At 31.5% G+C, this 21,071-nt stretch overlaps 1 protein-coding gene across 1 annotated transcript in view; it reads left to right on the forward strand.

The window, feature by feature from the left end:
• LOC115880113 overlaps positions 1–21,071 on the forward strand; it is an 870,630-nt gene that overhangs the window by 59,442 nt on the left and 790,117 nt on the right. The window contains exon 2 of the mRNA XM_030897242.1: positions 7,657–8,050. Coding sequence (XP_030753102.1) covers positions 7,882–8,050 — 169 coding nt within the window. The 5' untranslated portion in view covers positions 7,657–7,881. The remainder of the gene's footprint in view (positions 1–7,656; positions 8,051–21,071) is intronic.

A 21,071-nucleotide genomic window follows, 5' to 3' on the forward strand; every position in this document is an offset into this window, starting at 1 on the left:
TCACAACACTATTTGTTTAAACCGAAAACTCAAAATAAAAAACTAAAGTGTCAAAACGAATGAAAATGTCAGGAAATAAATAAATGCGGCAACTTGACATTTTTTACAGCAGAGCTGCCACCGGAATCCCCAGCGGGAAATTTAAATTCCACTTAGTCAGCGCGGCGCCGAATATCTCCATGGTTGGCAACAATTAATTTAAAAATCGCGCCGTCGATGACGTAACTAAAAGTATTTGATATGAACCGTGCAATTTTAATACGATACTTGTATAATACCTAGATAATGAAATAGAAAACGTTTACATAGAACAAAAACTGTTTAATTTCTTATCGCCCCCTTTACAAATAATCAATATTGTTAAAACCCATTTGAGAGATGACTCTTTCTATTTTCATGCGTTCAGTTTATCACGACAAATTAAAGTAGCAGTAACAATTAATAACATTAAGCTGAAAGAGGATAAACCTTTTCCTAATAAAGCTTTTATAAGATTAATTACTGTAAGATATAACAATGAGGTTCCTTAATATATTATTACGTACACATTTAATCAACGTAACATATACCGGGTGTTGCATCGTCGAGCGGGACATAGGAAATCCCATGTAAATTTTAATGGGGTCAATTATTGGCTTCCCTAATTATTTTAGAGAATAATTCTATTTAGGTTGTTTGAAGAGCACTAAAACCCACATTCAAAAGAATAACTTTAGATACTTTTGATTAGCCCGTTTACGAGTTATCGCCGATTTCTTTCAAATATATATTAAAAACTTATAGATAAATATTCAATATTCAATAACTTATTAATTTAGGTACTATTAAATTGTTAGAAATTTAGGATTTAAGAAGATATTCAAATATGCCTCCATCGACTGCTAGACAAGGCTAACCCAGGCGATCATAAAATTCTCTTCTTACATTCGCTAGTTGGTAAACTGAAATTCTATGCATTCGGCAGAAATAGCATTTTTTAACTCGTCTAGATTTGGGTATTTTTTATCCTTGTATATCCTGTTTTTTAAATGGCTCCAGGAAAAGAAATCATTTGGCGAAATATCAGGAGACCTTATCAGGAGACCCTATTAAAATATATATGGGATTTCCTATGTCCCGTCCGACGATGCAACACCCGGTATGCCAAAATAATAATATAGTATAAAATATAATTATTTTAAGTATAGCTTAATTGTATTAATTAATCTCTACTGCAAATCTGTGGCCACTATAGACATTTTTCTGGATATGGAAATATCTAGAGAATGTGTATGTGAAAACCTGTCCGAGATGTAGCTGACGATGGCCCTGTTCCCAGAAGAATTTCTGACTAGTCAGCGCGTTTCTTATTGGTTGAATTGCGTAGAAACCTGACTAACAATCAGGTTTCTACGCATTTTAACCAATGAGAAACGTGCTGACTAGTCAGGGATTCTTCTGGGAACAGACCTTCTGGGAACAGACCGTCAACCTGTTGGAGATTTAGTTTAGCTCTGCGCCGCTGCGCGCTGATAGTCGTTTACAGCGCAACGGATAGAGAATACTATACCGTAGTTCTGCTTTCAGTAGACAGGGTGGGTGGTTGCCGGAGACAGCGTTGCCAGAACTACGGATCAATTTGTAGATTTACGGATTTTGGGTTCAGTAAGTCAATAATAAGGATTTTCTATTATTAAAAAATTTAATACAATATTATATGATTAAACAAAGAACGGCGTCAGAGTTAGCTTCAAAATGAAGATTGCTGTTATTTCATATGTAAAATATGTATTATGGTAGATGTCAATAGTCATTTCCAAGCCAACTAAAAGATCAGAAACGAAACTTTTTTTGATCATACTAAATATTCAGTACCTATAAAATAATTTTTATTTTTGTTGTTTATTCTATATTTAACGCGAATAAATTTTCAATACATAAACGCCATCATGAATTTTCATCCATATATATTTTCGTCAAAAAAAAACGTATTATAGATATTACACATTTTAATATGGCAACACTGTCGCTTTCAGTTCCACACCTCCTTCGATATGCCTTCGCTAGCCGAATTAGAGAAAATGAGTGTTTTATGCGTTGGCCGCAGAACGAGTAGAGGTTCCACCGTACGGCATTTGAGACGTTAGGGGAAATAAAATCAGCCTTGTCACGAATTTGCGCATTAGGTTAGGTTAGGTTGATACGAAGTAAGCCGAGGGGTAGCTAGTAAAAGTTCAATTAATACTTGTGAGAAATTCGTGAAACATTTTCTCCCAAAAAAAACAACTGGTGGACAATTTTTTTTCTTTTGTTTTTATAGAGTGATAAGTTTGAAAAATTAAAAATTATTTATTTATTAGAAAAAAGAAATAGAAACTTTCCTACGTTGATATTGACGGTGTTTATTTTCGATTATACGGTATTTTAGCTAGTTCTATAAACTTAATATAAAAGACACGACCGAGGACACGACAAACAAATTACTATTAACATCTACTCGCAATTTCCTGAAAACGTAGAAAAGTGTAAGACAAATTCGCATTTGAAATTCAAGAAGGGTGCTGCTTAAATAGCAGCTTTGTGTCGATTCTTTTCAGCTTACTGGGTGCTTTCGACTTTACTTTGAGAGCTTTTTAGTAAGCTAGATTCTGCCTTTTTGGTAATGGCTAACTATGTGAAGCTCTGTGATTAAATTCATTAAATGATGGTCTATGTATCTTTAAAGTTCTTTTTCTTTTTCTCTTTTTTCTTTTTTTTCTTTTTCTTTTTCTTTTTCTTCTTTAATTCAAAATCAAATTTTTCCATGAGTACCCGCTACGTGAGATGGCTTTTATGGAGACCAAAGCTTTTACACCCTGTATATTTAATAGCTTTTTGAGAAACGTGAGCTCTCGTGAACTAAGTATGCAAATATTGTACCCAATTTCAAATTTATCCTATAAGAAGAAATAATAAAATGGCGATGTGTATAACGATTTTGTTGTCACTTTATGTATTCTATATATTATACAGAGTGAGTCTTAAATAAGTGCAAATATTTTCAGGGCTGGTAGATGTTGATAAAAGAAATATATTTTTGTTTACCGTTTTTCAAAAAGTCCAAAATAACCGAATTATTTTACTTTGTAAATTAAAAAAAATATATATTTGATTAAATTTTAAAAACTACTGGATTTTTTCCTTTCTTGTAAATTTAAACTACTACTAACCTATGTTGCCATATTATCAAAACATTATGGTTTTAAAAATTTAAGAAAAATCGTTTTTTTAAATGCCTAATTAAAAAAAATGCGAAAAAATCTCATAGACGTGTTTCTGACGTCGCTTAAAAATATTTCGTCGTAACCCCTAAAAATGTTGTTACACTTATTAACGACTAATCCTGTCTAATAAATAGGCAAGGGAAAATAAATTAGCTTTATATTTATTATTGTTTATAATCGGTAATATAAATTAATAATATTTATTCATTTATTATAGTATAAATTACGAATTAATAATATCAACTGTCTACAAGGCATTATATTAAGCTATCCGATACAGCTATATTCACCAGATTGTATTTAGCTAATCTTAATTGGCATCTTGGATGGATGCTTCCTATGTAATAATGCTTACTAAATAACTATTTATTACACCATCAAAAGGGGAAGCTTTAATAGACAGTTAATCTGTTAATATACAGTGTCCATTATTTCACTTATCAGAGAGTATTGGTAATTTTAAGTGACTTTGAAAATACTTATTAATTCGAATTCATGCTTAAACGACCAGTGGATTATATTATTTTTTTATTTAGTTCTTGGTATGATAATTTCCGAAATACTATAATGATCCAAAAAATCGCTTCTATTTGCATTAGAAATGACGGTCGATGGTGAATGTCATCGATTATTGAAAACCCAACCATTTTATTTTCATTCATACGGTATTTATTAATAATTGAAGTGATTTTGATAATTATTTATTGAATAATGTTGTTAAAGTGATGCGATATTATATTAACTAATCAAAACGAATTAGTGGTCATATATATATGTGTATCTGTATTTACTATATTTATAGACCGATTTCCGCATGCAGCATATCATCAGAACAATTTAGTTTATTTTCATGCATATAATCCACATGTTGCATAATTGATGCAAAAAACGAAATTATTTCCCGTCATAAAAAAATAACAATAAAGACGCACTCGAAAACGTTATTGCATGACGGTCGGTCGCAACGATACGTGTCCCAGGTTTTCCATGTTACACAATCGGTCATTTTCAGACTGTGGAATCGACACAGAGAATATGGTTTTGTTGTCCGCAGACCATATCCTCAACGAGTAAGGCGCGATTCCTACTATATCGTCCCGCCACCGTTACGTCGAGCCGCCGCCGCTAGCTGCTGGCCACCACGGTAAATTGGACAACAATGGACAACAATGAACATATTCACACTATCCGTAACGTCGCCGTCCCGTCGTGGCAACGTCTATTCACGCGACGTTACGGGTAGTGTGAATATATTCATTGTTAGCCATTTAAGAATACTTACCGTGGTGGCCGGTAGCTAGCCGGCGCGGCGCGGTGGCTCGACACACCTGACGGTGGCGGGACGGTACAGTAAGAATCGCGCCCAAGGCGGATAACGAGGCGGGAAGATCGGTATCTTGTTCAAGCCACTCTTCCTGAAAGAACACTTACCGTAAGAAACCTACAAAATCTTTTTACAATCACCAAAGGAATTCGAATTTCAACTCAGACTATAAGAAATAGGCTGCATGAAGTTAACATTCGGTCAAGGCGAGCAGCTGATGTGCCGCATTTAACTGCTAATCATCGTAGGGTACGAAGTATATCACTACTATTTGTTTGAATGTACTATGAGTATATTCAAACTTAATTCCTAAGGAACATATTGCTAAGTTTATATGTTTAAATAAATATATTTTCTTTGTTTAAACGAAATTTATCAAAGTGATCCCTAATTCGTTTTGACTAGTTTATTTTAGATTCGAAGAAAGTTAAAAAAAGAACATTATGAAGATCGCTGTCATTTTGTATGGAAAATTATATGGGGGAATGCATTCGTTCATAATTTCCAAGCCAACTGGGCGCCGCCGCACAGTGCTTCGAACATATGGTTCTAGAGGACAAAAATGCAAAACTACTCTTTTATTGTAGGCAATGTATTCAAACTAGGTTTATTTGACACAAATGATGAGTACTCTCATTGTACTAAATGATGATGTTCTTAGTCCCACGTTTATGAAAAAAAATCTTATAAATAATAAAAATGTTGGAGCTGTGTTCCACCTAAGGAAATAATAATTTATAGTATGAAAACGGTGTAAGTATTAAATAAATCCCTGTAATAAAAAGAATTGAAATAACATTAGAACATGATTCCTACAATATAAGCCTAATATAAGATAAAAATGCTTTTTCTTTAATGAAAAAGAAACATTAATGTTATATTTAATTAAAAAAAAAACATTAGAACATGATTCCTACAATATAAGCCTAATATAAGATAAAAATGCTTTTTCTTTAATGAAAAAGAAACATTAATGTTATATTTAATTAAAAAAAAACTTAAGATACCTACTATAAATGTACTTTAGGACAACAAAATGCATAGATCGTAACTACTCTGATTCAGAAGAATCACTGCTGACAGAAGCTTCCAAATTTATAGTATCCATATCACAGGTAGATCCTACTACACCTCACATATAAGATATTTACTATCCTCACATATAAGATATTTCTGTACATTATTTTCTAATATGTTACTTTTTCGCGTTGTTACTGTTCTTTTTGTTGGTATGAGGGGTTTGGATGTTAATAGTTACCTCTTTAATAGACCATATCCATATATGATTTTTTCCTTTTCTTGGGTATGAGGTTTTATAATAAATTGAAAGATGGAAACTTTTTTATGCGACGTTTCGTTCCAACATAGTGGGTTTTTTCAGGCACAAGTGGTGTCTCATTTGACTGGAAGGTTCATCAATATCTAATAAAGAGCATATTATTTGAAATACAAATAATTTTGAGTTCTTGTCCTTATGATCAAGCCAAGTATTAACCAGATCGGCATTGCTTATCAATTTTACTCCATCTGAAAAGTATTATAAAATAAACTTCGTCGCAAGCAGACGGAGGTGAACTATACAAAAATTAAAAGTGTATGAATATGACAACAAAAATATTCAATAAATACGATATGTTTTGATATGTTTTTTTAAATGCCTTTTTGAAGTTTGAAAACGTAAAATTTTTATACCCATTTAGAAATCATCTTAAAAAATAAATAAAAACTAAACAATCACGAACTTGTTTAGAAATAAATTTAAAGTACATACCTTGTGTTTAACAATATCCATAGTGGCTTTCAATTAAGTACGTACCGTTTAGCTCCATAATATACAGAACTACTATGAATGTTATTCTTTTCACTGATAAGATAATGATCGGAAAATTTATTTTTAGTGAAAATATTTGCTAACAAAAATCGCTGTTTATGAAAAATAATATACAGGATGGTTGAACATTGCTATAAGTATAAAATTACATTATCAGATATTAGTAAATTTTAACTTTTTTTTCGATTTTTGTCCATGGGACGAAGTACTGTGCGCCGGTAGCTTAATATTAATTTTATGCTTAATTTTATTGAGATGTATACACAGTGTAATCGTAAAGTTCTATGATCAAGCAGTATTTGAAAGATGATAGATAAATATATTTTATGGACAACTACATGAGAATTTGTTTTACCATAACTATCCAGAAAGCTAGTTTGGTCATAAATAGTTTTAATGATACAGTCTATCAAACATAAGACTATATGACTATATGTCTGTTACAGTTGGGGGTTGAAACCTTTGGCGTTACAACAGCAAAAGAAAGCACTAATTCACCACAATACACCAAAACACTTTTAGTTTTGCACTGGACGCCCCATTCGCTATCCACATTAGCATCAGCAGCAGATGATTAAAACTCAGCAGATGTTCAACACTGAGTTTTAATAATCTGTTAGCAAAACGCGCGTCCAGTGCAAAAGTGAATGTGTGAAAGTGATGGTGTATTGTGGTGAATTAGTGTTTTATTTTGCTGTCACTGCTATTTGGTATCCAAAACTAGTAATTTTTTTAATACAGAATTTAATTTAACGGTTTTCGATATAATATTAAAATACCACACGATCCAAAAAAAAACGGCCTCTAAGGCGGCTGGGGAATAACAATCAATGATAATTTTGGCGAGATCATGTCCTAGATGTCATTTACTTGACCTGTATTCTTCTTTATTCTTTAGTGGCACTTACTGCCCATTTCTTAAAATAAATTACAACCTTCTTAGGTTGTAATTTATTTTCATATTGAGTAAAAATTATTTTTAAATGGTCTCTTTTAAAATTCGAGAAAAAAATATTATTTTTGGAAATAAATGTGTGTGTCTGGAAACGTTCTATTTTTTTAAGTCTTTAAATAATTAGTGTTAATTTGTGACTGAATTGGAGTTTTATATCAATCTTTAGTAAATGACGTCTAGAGATTGACCTCGCCAAAATCGTTATCGATTGTCATTGCCCAGTAGTCTTTGCCAGCGTTTTTTTATCATACGGTAGTAATTGTTATTTAAGGTTTAATTTATATATATTTTCTTTTTGTTACAGAAAAGCAGTCGTCGTGCGAGCCGCGTAATTCACAGTGCGGCGCGTTGCATGTAGTGCAGTGTTTTCTAGTTCCTCGAAAATCTGGCACTTTCGGAACAAAAGAAGCAACCGTTAGTTGTTGGAAACTTTAATTACTGTCTGGGCAAACTTGCAGCCAGATGGGCAAAGTAAAAAAGTTCCTTCGCTCACCGAGAAAACTAATTGCCTGAGACCGATCTCCGGGCGATGTTTCCCACTTTCGGACCCAACCTCGTCGGCATTGGCGTCGATGGCAGCGTTTCGTCGCGTAACGCTCCCTCCTCAAGGAATTCCAGGTCCTGCGAGGGTTTTTGCGACAGGGCCTTCGACTGCCTGGTGTATTTCACGCGGTTCTGTGGCATCCTGACTGCTATCGGTAAGTTAGGTGATTTATTAGGTAATTATGGCTGGTTGATCACAGGTTTTGAGGGATATTAATAAGTAGCTGATTAATTAATGAGCTGAAGAGATGATAGAGTTGATAAAGTTACATATAAACTACTTAAATCAGTTTAATAGAGACTAAAATAGTTCTTTTTTATACAAGACAATAAAAGGGTATTTTATTGTCGACCGAAAAGAGTAATTCACGAGCGATGAAATCGCGAGTGTATTAATTTCGGGAGGCGATAATGCAATTTTATCGTCGTGTATAAAACAATATTTTTTTGGTTTGGTAGCGAGTTACGTTTTAAAAAATATTCAGAAATCATTATTTCAAGGAATTTATTACGAGTAGAAAGCTTACGAGTAGCTGGGTTGGCGTTGGTTTCTATGTAATTTGACAAATAAATAAAGCTGTCAGTTTTGAGTCAATATTTTGTAATTCTCTTTCGTGTTGATTGCTGATTGAATTGGAGCCAGAAATGGCTCAAAACGAAATAAGTAAATTACCAACAGATATTCAGGCTGAGACGACAAACGCCATATCTAAACTACTTCCATTTAAATTCCGAATAACTTATGAAAAGGAATACAAAAATTTTCAAAAATGGAACCAATTAAAAAACGTGCGAGACGAAATAAAATGTTTAACCTATCCTCCCTGTTAAAGTATCATTTAATCTACCCTTGCGGTTACAGTACTGTTTTATCTACTATTTTTGATAGATATAAGGCAATTTTAACAGTTGCTATGGAAAAAAGAGTTATATGTGATCTAATAAAGTAAATATAATATTTTAGTTTGTTGCACTTCACTAGATTGCTGACAGTCTTGACTGTCAAAGTGACAGTTGATCGTGAATTATTTTATATCATGACGTATAGTTTATATCAAATAAACTTTTAGTCACGTGATTAAGTTTGACCGGCACAGCGTTGACCGTCACATATTTTCTTTTAATCACAATATTTTAAGAAACAAAAATAAATAAATTATAAATATATAAAGAGTTATTATTTACATCAACAAAACTCACCTTCTTAACAGTACTTAAGTAATAAAGGGCCATAACTACCACTTTCCCGTTCAAAATATTCTAATAATGTTGCGATGAGTTTTTTTCCGGCTATTAAGCTATCTTGTACTAAATCTTCGTTGTCTTGTACTGTATCTTCGCACTAAAAGAGGTTCAAAAAAGAACAATGTTTGACTGCAAGGTCTGCTAGTAAATATAATAAAGCTTAAATTATCACTTAAATTATCACAACACAATAATTCATTTAAACCAAAAACTAAGGTGTCAAATGTCAAAACGAATGACAATGTCAGGAAATATATAAATAAATGTGACAACTTGACATTTTTACAGCAGAGCTACCCCCTGAATCCCCAGCGGAAAATTTAAATTCTAGTTAGTCAACCCGGCGTGGTTGGCTACAATTAATTTAAAGTCGCGTCCTCAATTACGTAACTAAAAGTTTAATTAGTATCGAATATAGATATCCAATAAATTCAACAGATTACAACTATTACAGGTAATGTCTTATATCAATCTTAGAACACAAAAAATATCAATGTTTGACAAAATTTACTAAAAGTTAAAAACAATTAATAGATTTAAATTTAGATCAAAGCTATAAAGGAATAATTTAAATGATTAAATATAAGTTTGTCAAAGCTATTGTTCTTGGAAAACTACCTGATGTTATGCGGGTGATTGGGGTTGGAGATATCCACTTGTGAGACTTTGACGGCTATTAGAAACGCATAGTTTAAGTCTTGAAATACAATTGAGAATTAAACTTATTCGATAAGATTCCAAAGCAATTATAGATAGTTTATAAGTATTGAAGACGTTTAATATAAAATTTGAACTTGTTACAGTCAAAAACTATTTAAATTCTTGATTAGAATAGAAGATTGCTATATAGGACGCTTTGTGTAAAAGTTTCAATATTACATAATGGATTTGTGTATTGCTTGGATTATATTAGTTTAGCTTCTTTAGAATTATTGTTCAACTTTTTCTGTTTTTTTTTCGAGACTTGTCAAAATTTTGTCGTCAAATTAACTGTTATTATTTGTGTCAAATTATGTCAAATAACATGCAAATAACTAGTGTTTGGTTTGGTTTGGAATGAGAAATATTTGCGATCTTGTTTTTGCATTTTGGTTTGAGTTATTACGCGTGTTTTGTGCTTTTTAAAGTTCAGTGCGGAGGAAAAACAGGGGAAGTAAGGTGGAGAGTTGTAAAAGCTACCAATAAAGTTTGTATACCATCTCGTATATAGTACTAAAAACTGGAATAGTTGTAAAATAAAGACATCACACAATAGGTAAATAATAGTAATAGGTTTTAGTTCTGTAGGTCAAAAGATATTGGTTTTAATCCTATCTCTCTCTATAACCTAACCTAACCTATCTCTCTGGAAGTTTGAAAGTAAGAAATAGTTCTTTTTTATAGATTTTTTGTATGTGGTTTTTTGTTTTACACACATCTTTGTTTGTTTTGTAACACATACCCTATTTTTTTAAAATTATATTTATTTCATAATATTTTGAAGTAATCGTTTGAAATTAAAATGACAGACACATCTATCACTATCAAGGATTTTGTCGTTGGACAAACTATAATATAGTCTGTCCAACGAGAAGATCCTTGACAGTGATAGATGTGTCTGTTATTTTAATTTCAAAGTAGTTTATTTTATTTTACAACGAAATAAGTTGGTACAACTGGAACGCATAACAGGAAATATTTAAAATTTGACTGACAAGTGATTATACTCTGTTTTTTTTCTCAGGTAAGATTTCGACAGACGATGACAGAAGAAAAGCAGATGACGTCCCATACCAATCTATTTATTTTACTAAAAAAAGTTTCTAATCATTTTTAAGTTATCTATGGATGGGTTTAAATATAAATCCGTCATGCGTCGTGTCTTGTTGTTTTTAACCAGTTTTATTGGTTTATTTAAAAAATGACAGATCGTATATCAATTTTATTGGTTTCACGGAACGATGAACGACAAACGGACGCCGATGCGTATGAACTCGCCTTTAGATTTTTGTCATTTTTGACGCTTGTCATCTTGTCAAAGTCTTGCCAAATTATAGGTTATAATTTTGTGTCAACTTTTGTTAAATACCCTGCGTTTTGGAAGATGATGCATTTTGATTCGTATTATTACGTGTGTTTTGTGTCTTTTGAAGTCAAGTGGAGGAAAAATCGAGTGAAAATTAACTGTAGACCCAGAGCACAGTTTATGGTTAATACTCGCTGCCCAGGCAGAAAGTCTTATACACCAATGAAGTTGCCATCTATAAAGTTTGTATACCATTTCGTCGTAGATAAGTGCATCTCGTATATGGTAGAAGTTTCAAACTAAACACATACTAAAAACTGGAGTAGCTGTAAAATATCGACATCACACGATAGGTAAATAATGGATTTTAGTACTGCAGAAAAATAATGTCAAAAGGTACTGGTTTAAGAAAATTAAGATTAAAGTTAATTAATCAACCTTTAAGGTATAAAATTTGGTAGGTGTTTAAAAAGTTTAAAATAGTTTGTTTTATTTACCTATGTTGTTTTATTTATTCCTGTGGAATATTACAAATTTGTATTTGTACATAAGTTATATTGATAAATATAATCATAAATGCGGGTAGTTTCATAAAGCTTGAAAGTAAATAATAGTTCTTTTTTATACTTTTTTGGTATGTAGTGTCTTGTTCTTGTTTGTTTTGTATTAACACATACCGTTTTTATTAAATAAAATAACTCGATTACATTTTTTCAGTTTTATACAGTTTTTTTCACAATATTTTGAAGTAATCACTTGTCATCTTGTCAATCAAATTTTAAATATTTCCTGCTATGCGTTCCAGTTGTACCAACTTATTTCTTTGTAAAATAAAATAAACTAGTTTGAAATTAAAATGACAGACACATCTATCACTGTCAAGGATCTTCTCGTTGGACAGACTATACTTCAAAATATTGTGAAAAAAACTGTATAAAACTTAAAAAATGTAATCGAGTTATTTTATTTAAAAAACGGTATGTTAATACAAAACAAACAAGAACAAAACACCACATACCAAAAAAATATAAAAAGGAACTATTTCTTACTTTCAAGCTTGAAGAAACTTTCCTCATTTTATTTTACAATTTTGTGTACAAATACAAATTTGTAATATTCCACAGAAATAAATCAAACAACATAAATAAAACAAACTATTTTATTAATAATAACACTTACCAAATTTTATACCTTAAAGGTTGATTTTTGGTTGAACTTTAATCTTGAATCTGAAAGGTTCAACTTTAATCTGAATTTTTTTAAACCATTACCTTTTTACATTATTTTTCTGCAGTACTAAAATCCATTATTTACTACTACTCCAGTTTTTAGTATGTGTTTAGTATGGTCCTACCATATTCCAGATGCACTTATCTACGACGAGATGGTATACAAACTTTATTGATGGTAACTTGTAACTTTATTGGTGTATAAAACTTTCTGCCTGGGCAGCGAGTATTAACCATAAACTGTGCTCTAGATCTACAGTTAATTTTCACTCGATTTTTCATCCACTTGACTTCAAAAGACACAAAACACACGTAATAACACGACACAAAATGCATCATCTTCCAAAACGCAGGGCATTTGACACAAAATTATAACCTATAATTTGGCAAGACTTTGACAAGCGTCAAAAATCTAAAGGCGAGTTCATACCATAGACCAATGTCACGTACTAGAGATAGATTGGACACTGATATAAAACAAATAGGTCCGTCGTTTAGAGCCACCTGGTGATCCGGAAGAAAGTAATGGAGAGTTTTGGCATAATATAATTTTAGCGTTCCGTTATTTATTAACGTTAACTAAAACGGTAACGTTCTTGAAGCGCAAGATTATTCCTGTAAAATATAAAATAATAAATATAGACTTGTTTACTATATTTTACGTTTTATTAGATCATTAGACGTGTAACATATTCAAAACTAAAAATAAAATTATGAATACATACATTTTAAACACCAACGATAGAGCACATAGCGCCTATTTTTTGATTTAACAAATAAATTATAATATAGTAAAAATATTATACAGACTACTAATTAACTGTTACTAAAAATACTATATTACCAACTATGTATTTTACTTACTTATTTATGACTAAACATTTTTTTTTATTTCGTAAATAAATGTATTATTAACCTAAGATGTCTAAAATGTCTTTACTAAAAAAAGTGTATCTCACACGAAAATGATGATCGACTGTAAATATCAAAATGCACAAACTAATAAAAACACGAATCACCGAACTTTCCGGCAAATCAGGAATATCTGAATTAATAATTATTATTTGATTTAAAAATACTTGACGGATCACCAACATTTTGACAACTAGACGAAAACTAGACCATAGATGATAGTAAATGGAGGCTGTCATGTCATCTTCATATATAAATTAGAAACCTGTACTTTAATGTCTTTTGCGCCGTCTGGCGATGCGGAAGAAACTAAATTTGTAGTTCCATAAAATTACCATTGAGTGTCTAGGGTCTGGTTCATACGCATTGGCGTCCGTTTGTCGTTCATCGTTCCGTCAAACCAATAAAATTGAAATATGATCTGTCATTTTTAAAACAAAGCAATAAAACTGGTTAAAAACAAGAGACGTCGCATGACGGATTTATATTTATCCATCCATAGTTAACTTAAAAAATATTAGAAACTTTTTTTAGTAAAATAAATAGATTGGTATGGGACGTCATCTGCATTTCTTCTGTCATCGTCTGTCGAAATCTTACCTGAGAAAAAAAACAGAGATAGTATTTATCTCTGTTTTTTTTCTCAGGTAAGATTTCGACAGACGATTTTCGATTTTTTTAGATAGTATAGTATCAGTTAAGAGCTCTGAATAAAAAGGTCAAGAGCAATCGCTATAAAATATTTTTCAGTTCGAAAGCTGAGCGCTAGGGGGCATAACCACAACAAAAATTTGAAAATACCAATTTTTTCTTAAATTTCTTTAATTGGAGAATATTATAATAATTAAAAATATAAGGACTGTATTCTTCAACCAATTATGCCCTTTTTTGATCATTTTTGTCTTATAAAAATAAAGTGGTGAGAGAATTTCGACAATTTTCAGTTTTAAATGATGGACCCTCTTTTTTAGATGAACAATAAATTTACTAAACGATTTTAACAAACTTGGAGTCGAAAAAAGTGCTTTTTTATCTCTATCTGTGGAGCCATAAACTGTACAGGGTGGGTAAAATTAGACATTTTTAAAGGAAAAAACCCTTATCTAAAGAAGATAGACGAAAACTAATATCGGTGTCTGGAGCCTGGAGCTCATTTTTTATCAAAAACATGATGGTAAACTGCATGTTGATATCTGTTACCGTTTCAGAGTTACGGTTAGTGTTTTCAAAAATATGCATTTCTAACAAATCGCTGTAAATTTTTGCTATAGAAAACTTTGTGTTTTTATGAAAACATTTTCAAAGCACCTTTTACGTAGAATTTAATAAGTATATATTTCTTTAATTAATAATTTAAAAGTTAACAACAGACACATTGTTTTTTTGTTAATATTCGCAGTTATTTTGAATGAATTAAAAATACAAAGGTTGTCCCATATGAAAAATCAATTTTTCTGTTGATAACTGTTAAATTATTTATTTTTAAAAATTATACTTAAACCGTTAAATTCTACGTAAAAAGGTTCTTTGAAAATGTTTTCATAAAATAAGAAAATTTTCCATAATTAGAAAGTTACAGTGATTTGTTAAAAATGCACATTTTCGAAAAACGCCGTATAGCTCTGAACCTCTAGACGTGCGGGTTTTACCATTATGTTTTTGATGAAAATTGAGCTCCAGACACCGATACTAGTTTTTGTCTATCTCCTTTACAAAAGAGAGTTTGCCTTTAAAAGTATCCAATTTGGCCCACCCTGTACTTAACTTAATAACTTTGTCAGTGGTCTTCAGATTAGGTCGTTTTAAAATTCTTCAAAGAATGTTAATTTTCTGAAAAATATAAGATGTTATGATATAACTCTTGTATAAAAATATTGTTGTTCCAGAAGGAATTGAGTAGTGAAGTACAAAAATCCAGGTCCGTAATTAAATTCGGTAAGCTGATGACGGTGCCTCGAATCCAAAACGTCGGATTGAAAATTAACTATACCATTATGCAGAGAAGAAAAGGTGACATTTATCGGAAAGGAGATTATTCTCTTAATTATTAGATTCATTCATAGTTCATTTCAGTTAATCCCAAAATTATGAGAAAATTTAAAACCTTGTTTTCTTTACAACAGAAAAATAAAGTTATTTATTTTTCCGTTAAAATCTAATACTTAAAGGAAGACAAATAGCACAGTTTTTTATAACAAAAATTACGGCTAAACTGTAGTAAAGGAGACACAGAAAATGCCCGTTATAACATAATAAATAACTAAACAGAATTCTAGAGAGTGGTTTGTATAGCAATATATATTGTCTTTGTTTCACCGAATAGAATTTTAACTGATTTATGAACAGTTTATTTTAAGATGACTCGCGAGAAAAGAATAATACCCCTTAATTTCCTCTCATAACGTTTCCGTGTTGTTCGTTTTACGGAAAATTAGGAAAACCCAGCTAATGATGTACGCCAATCCATCAAGGTAACAGCAATGAGAGGAAGTGAGACAAATAGATATTCCTACGAGCAATGAATTTCTCTTAAATGCCCATTAAGAAGTTAACGATAACTGCAGCGTTTGATTGCCTGAACTCATTTCTGATTTCGTATTTTGGGTGTTAAATATATGACTGAAATCATTAGAACATCAGTTTATACTGTTTATTAATAATATAGTATTTATTTTTATAAATACTAAACGAAGAAATTAATAACGTAGAATTACAATTTGCTAGTTTTGTACAATTCGCAAAATAAATTTCAATAAATTATAAAGTAGGTACTTAGTATTTTCAAGCATAAGTTTTTTTTATGTCAGTAACAAATTCTGAATATATAAATCAGTGGCGGCTCGTCAGGTTAGGCAAGGTAGGCGGCGCCTACCCTAAGATTTTGGCAGAGTTTTAGCGATTTATTACATTACATTAGTTACTATTAATGTTGTCAATACATAAAAATACTCTTAATACACGGAAGTGTGTTTTAATAATCAATATTATTTTAATATTTGTGGTCTTGTATATTAACATATTCACTACTGCTGGCGTACGCTGACCGCTGACTGTGCCGCTGCGTTAGAAAACAGAATAATTTTGATCGTTGGAGTGCCTTTGTTCGGCGATTTCTGCATCGCTTACTATCAGAGTCGATGCACGACGTACGGCAGTCTTCTCTCTTTGTCTAACTCATCGTGCGGTAGAACAACTCCGACTTACGTCAATCATCGTGACGTAAGTCGGAGTTGTATCATATTAAGGCGAGGCTTAGGCGAAATCTCCGGTCGCCTTCGCATGAAGTCGTGGAGGCTCGGTTAGATGTTAAGGGGATATTCTTTCGATTTCATAAGGAGATATATCACATTTCGTTAAGGGGATATTATTTCTTATGATTCATTATACGTAGCATTTAAAACTTTTATATGAAAATTCAAAAAACGTTTAAAGCAAATTGGAAACATTTTTCGGCCTTGTTCGAAATTATTAAATATAATAATAAATTATATAATAATTAATAAAAGCGGCTAAGTCAAATATCTTTGCGAATTTTATTTTATGAAATATTAGATAACATTGTTATACATTTAGAAATAAGGTTTGCAGATAGGTACTCGTATGTCTCAATTATTTTTATTTATCTCTTGCGGATCCGAAATTTAAAGAATCCTATAAAAAATTTCCAACGCATTTAACATCTGATTTATCAAACTTGTTATATTGATACATTTCCAACTTCGAACGCATTTAATAGTGATTTAACAAACAAAAAATGTTACTGACCAACATAAATTAATGAATAAATTGCAGGTATTAATAATATATATGATAATTTCGAGAATAATATAATTTAAGGAAAATAATCCTGGAAATATATTTTCAGAGGCTTTCAAACTGTTTGTTTTGTTTGTTACTACACCATTTACAAGTACTTGGGTTGAGAGACATTTTTCATGTTTGAAATGCATTAAAATTTATAGCAGAGATTCCATGAAAAATAAACGTTTATCGCCACTTGCCTTACTTTCAATCTAAAAAGATCTTTTCACAGCTGTTCAATAATCTGATGATTTTCCTGATATAATAATAAATAACTTTTCTTTATCAAGAGACCGACTCATCAATTTAATATATAAAACATAATTAATCTTTCTCTCAATACTAACAATTTTTAAGTTTGCGTAAATAAATAAAAATAAAATAAAATTCTATGATGTACTCCATAGTAATAGATAAAAAAAATAAGAGATAAAATAGATTAATAAAAACTATACTTGTACATTATGTCAATCATTATGTCATTACGTTGAATGTTGTTATTTTTGCCGTTTTGTCCTAAATATGTTTGAGCTATGTTTTTAACCCAGAGATATTTACAAACTGGGCTAGGGTATTATGTAAATTAGGGGGGGGGGCAAATAGACGCAACTAAAATTTTGTCGCCTACCCAGTCACATGGGTCACGAGCCGCCACTGATATAAATGAGCAGTGGGATTCAGATTTTTTCAAACGCTTGTCTTGGAAAAACAACGCTACAGATTTTCAGACGTTTATCTGTCCAAATCCTCACATCTTCTAATGTCGTTTAACTTAACTTTTATCATCGAACGGATATTGGTGTTTTGATGCAGCTGGGGTCGTTCCTCTATTTAGTTTCAAGAGTCGATACAATGTTCTGCTAATAATTTAATATCTTGTGGTTTTAATACTAAGAAAAAAAATAATAAAGGGTTAACTATAAAGTAAATTGAAGTCATAGACCTATCAATAAGACAGACTAACCAATATACGTTGATTTGTTTTGATCTAACACATACAAACACAGACACAAATGTAAACAAACAGTTTGTTTATTTGCAGTTTGATTTTATCACGGTCATAATATAATATTTTATTCAAGATCTCATATCGTTATTGGTGTATTTCAGGATCCTCACAAAAGCAGAAAAAGAATTTTAAGTAAATAAATATATCTATTCACTCTAAAAGCATTTAAGAATTACATATTAGAAGTTAACGGACATAACATCAAAAAATATAATATCTACAGAAAAAATAAACAGTAAGCCCATCTCAAGCGAGATTTAGTAATCATTACTTCAGCGCTCTCATACCTAGCTTTTCAAGGGCCTACACGTTGGAGACAGGGTGGTACCATTTGATTCTTAACAGTTGTCTAAGTTGTCTCGGTTTCAACTTGTTTAATGCAATGATGTGCCGACGGTACGGCGCCGCACCCAGGTTTCGGTTTCATATAACAATTTGGGGATTATTATTGCTCGGTACACTGCAAGTTTCGTTTTTGTGTTCAAGTCATGATTTTAGAAAATACTGTTTTAATTTCCAGAATGCTCTTGAGGCGCTGCTAATTAAGCTGAACTTGAGTCGATATTGCCCTTTTTCGAAATCAAACTGATGGCGAGGTAATTGAATTCCGCCACATATTCCAATAGTTCTTCTCCGATTTTTATAGCATTGTTATGCTTTTTCGGGAGAGTACACATGGTTTTAGTTTGTAAATCAGTGTTCAAAGCCTTATATGCCCAGGTATATGTTTTCAGCATTTCTTCTAATTGCTGTAACATTTTTGCAACTAGAGCGCAATCATCAGCGTATTGAAGTTCTGTGATGAATTGTATACGTATTTTTGCCCTGAGTCTTTTTATGTTGAACAGACCGCCTACCGTCGTATCTGTATGTAATGCCCATTCCTCTTTCCTGCAGATGTCTGTCCACTATAATAGATGCCATCAATATGTTTATTTATTTATTTATTTATTTATTTATTTATTCTACAACACTCTACAGCTTACGCCAATTACAGAGTGGGTTACACATAAAAAAAATTCAATACAAAATAATTAAATTAAACAAAAAATAACATCAATGAGAAAAAATACATATCAATGAAACAAAAACAACAACAATATAAACCAAGAAAAACCACTAAACTGAACTCACAACCGAAACCAAACTGCAGCTGAAAATATCAAAATTACACTGATATAAATTATATGCATCCTACATACGTTTCAATGGCGAATATTTACTTACATTTGTGGGCGAGGAGGCCACATAAAATGTAAAGCTATACCGAGAGCTACGTGGGACCAGAAAATTGATTTGACTGAGAACATCCGGACTATCAATTTCATTATGTAATAACTTGTATAAAAATTTCAGCTCTGAATTTGTCCGACGAACCTCCAAGGAATCTAGAGAATGTTTCTGCAATAAAGAGCTGTGACAGCAGCCAATTTGCGGGTAAACCCCATCAGTTCTTAAACTCAGATATTTCAGAAAACGACGCTGTACCTCCTAAAATGTTGAATAGGAGAGGCGCTAAGACACATCCCTGCCTAACTCCTATATTTTTTAGGAAGGGATCGCTCAGTGATCCATGATGGTGACACTCTAGACTTGTTGTTATGGAGGCTTTTACATATTGTAAGAAATTTATGTGGTTTGGCCATCTATTAAGAATGCCGGAAGATCGATGGCCGAAACGTCTGTTTCAGTGGAGTCCTCCACAAAGAAGAAAGCGAGGTAGACCAAGAAGGTCGTGGAACAACACAATTAGGCAAGCGATGGCATCCAGAGAGCTGGAAGAACTGGATGCTTTTGATAGAGAGGTTTGGCGAAGGCGAACGGGAAAGCAGCAGCAGCTGTATGCTTCATTAATGGACAACCAATGTCTAATCAAAAATCCCGTATATATATATATATATATATATATATATATATATATATATATATATATATATATATATATATATATATATATATATATATATATATATATATATATATATATATATATAACGTATATATATATATATATATATAGATTTGCATTTTGACTTATACGCCTCCAAAATATAAACCTTGTAAACTCATAGGCCTCCAAAACCGGAGGCGAATTCGAAAAATCGGAGTCTAATACGTATCCCCATGTATAACAGTCGCAAGTTGTTTCAATGGTCCTAAGGTGTATTGTCACCAATTTTACCCTGGAGGCGTTTTGGTAGTCTACACACGCACAGTTACACAACGTAGTTCCGCATAATTCCACCACGTGGCGCTACAATCTTATACACATATACGCTAGGACAGTGTGTTGTACGGACTGGTCTCCATACAAAAATTGCAATATTATGCCTCCGGAAAACTGGCAACATAGCTGGGAGGCAAATACGTATGTATATAATACCAATTTTAGATATACCTACTCAATTCGATATTTACCTATTTGCTTATTTGTGTAATACTGCATTTTCAAATTTTATATAAAGAAACTTTAGTATAATAATTTGAAAAAAAAATAATACACTCATATGCAGAGAAGATTATACTATGTAATAATGGAACTTAAATGTTTAAAGACTTAAGGGTCTATCAACATTATTCATAATTATTATACTTAACTTACTACTCAGAGGCGACATATTTTTGTGTCCAACAATTTACAGATGCATATTAATAGAATGTGGTAGGCAATTATTCAGTATTGAAAACTTAAAAAAACTTGTTTTTTATTTATTTTAACCTACAGTTATTAAGTATAAACTTTCTATTCTCTGACCAATTTTGAATTATATAGTAAAATAATGTACAGCGTGATTCAAAATTGGTGCCTTGATCCAATATCAGAAATATGGTAAATGAATATGCAACATTGGTTGGCCTAAATATACCTTAACCAGTTTCCTTAGGATCTCAGGGACCTATTATATTTTTATTTTTTTTCCTGATATATTAAGTATAAGTATAAAGTTACGTAAATCTAATTCTAGTCACTCTGT

Source organism: Sitophilus oryzae, unplaced genomic scaffold, assembly GCF_002938485.1.
Source record: "Sitophilus oryzae breed Bouriz unplaced genomic scaffold, Soryzae_2.0 scaffold_1614_pilon_pilon, whole genome shotgun sequence".
Taxonomy (NCBI): Eukaryota; Metazoa; Arthropoda; class Insecta; order Coleoptera; family Curculionidae; genus Sitophilus; species Sitophilus oryzae.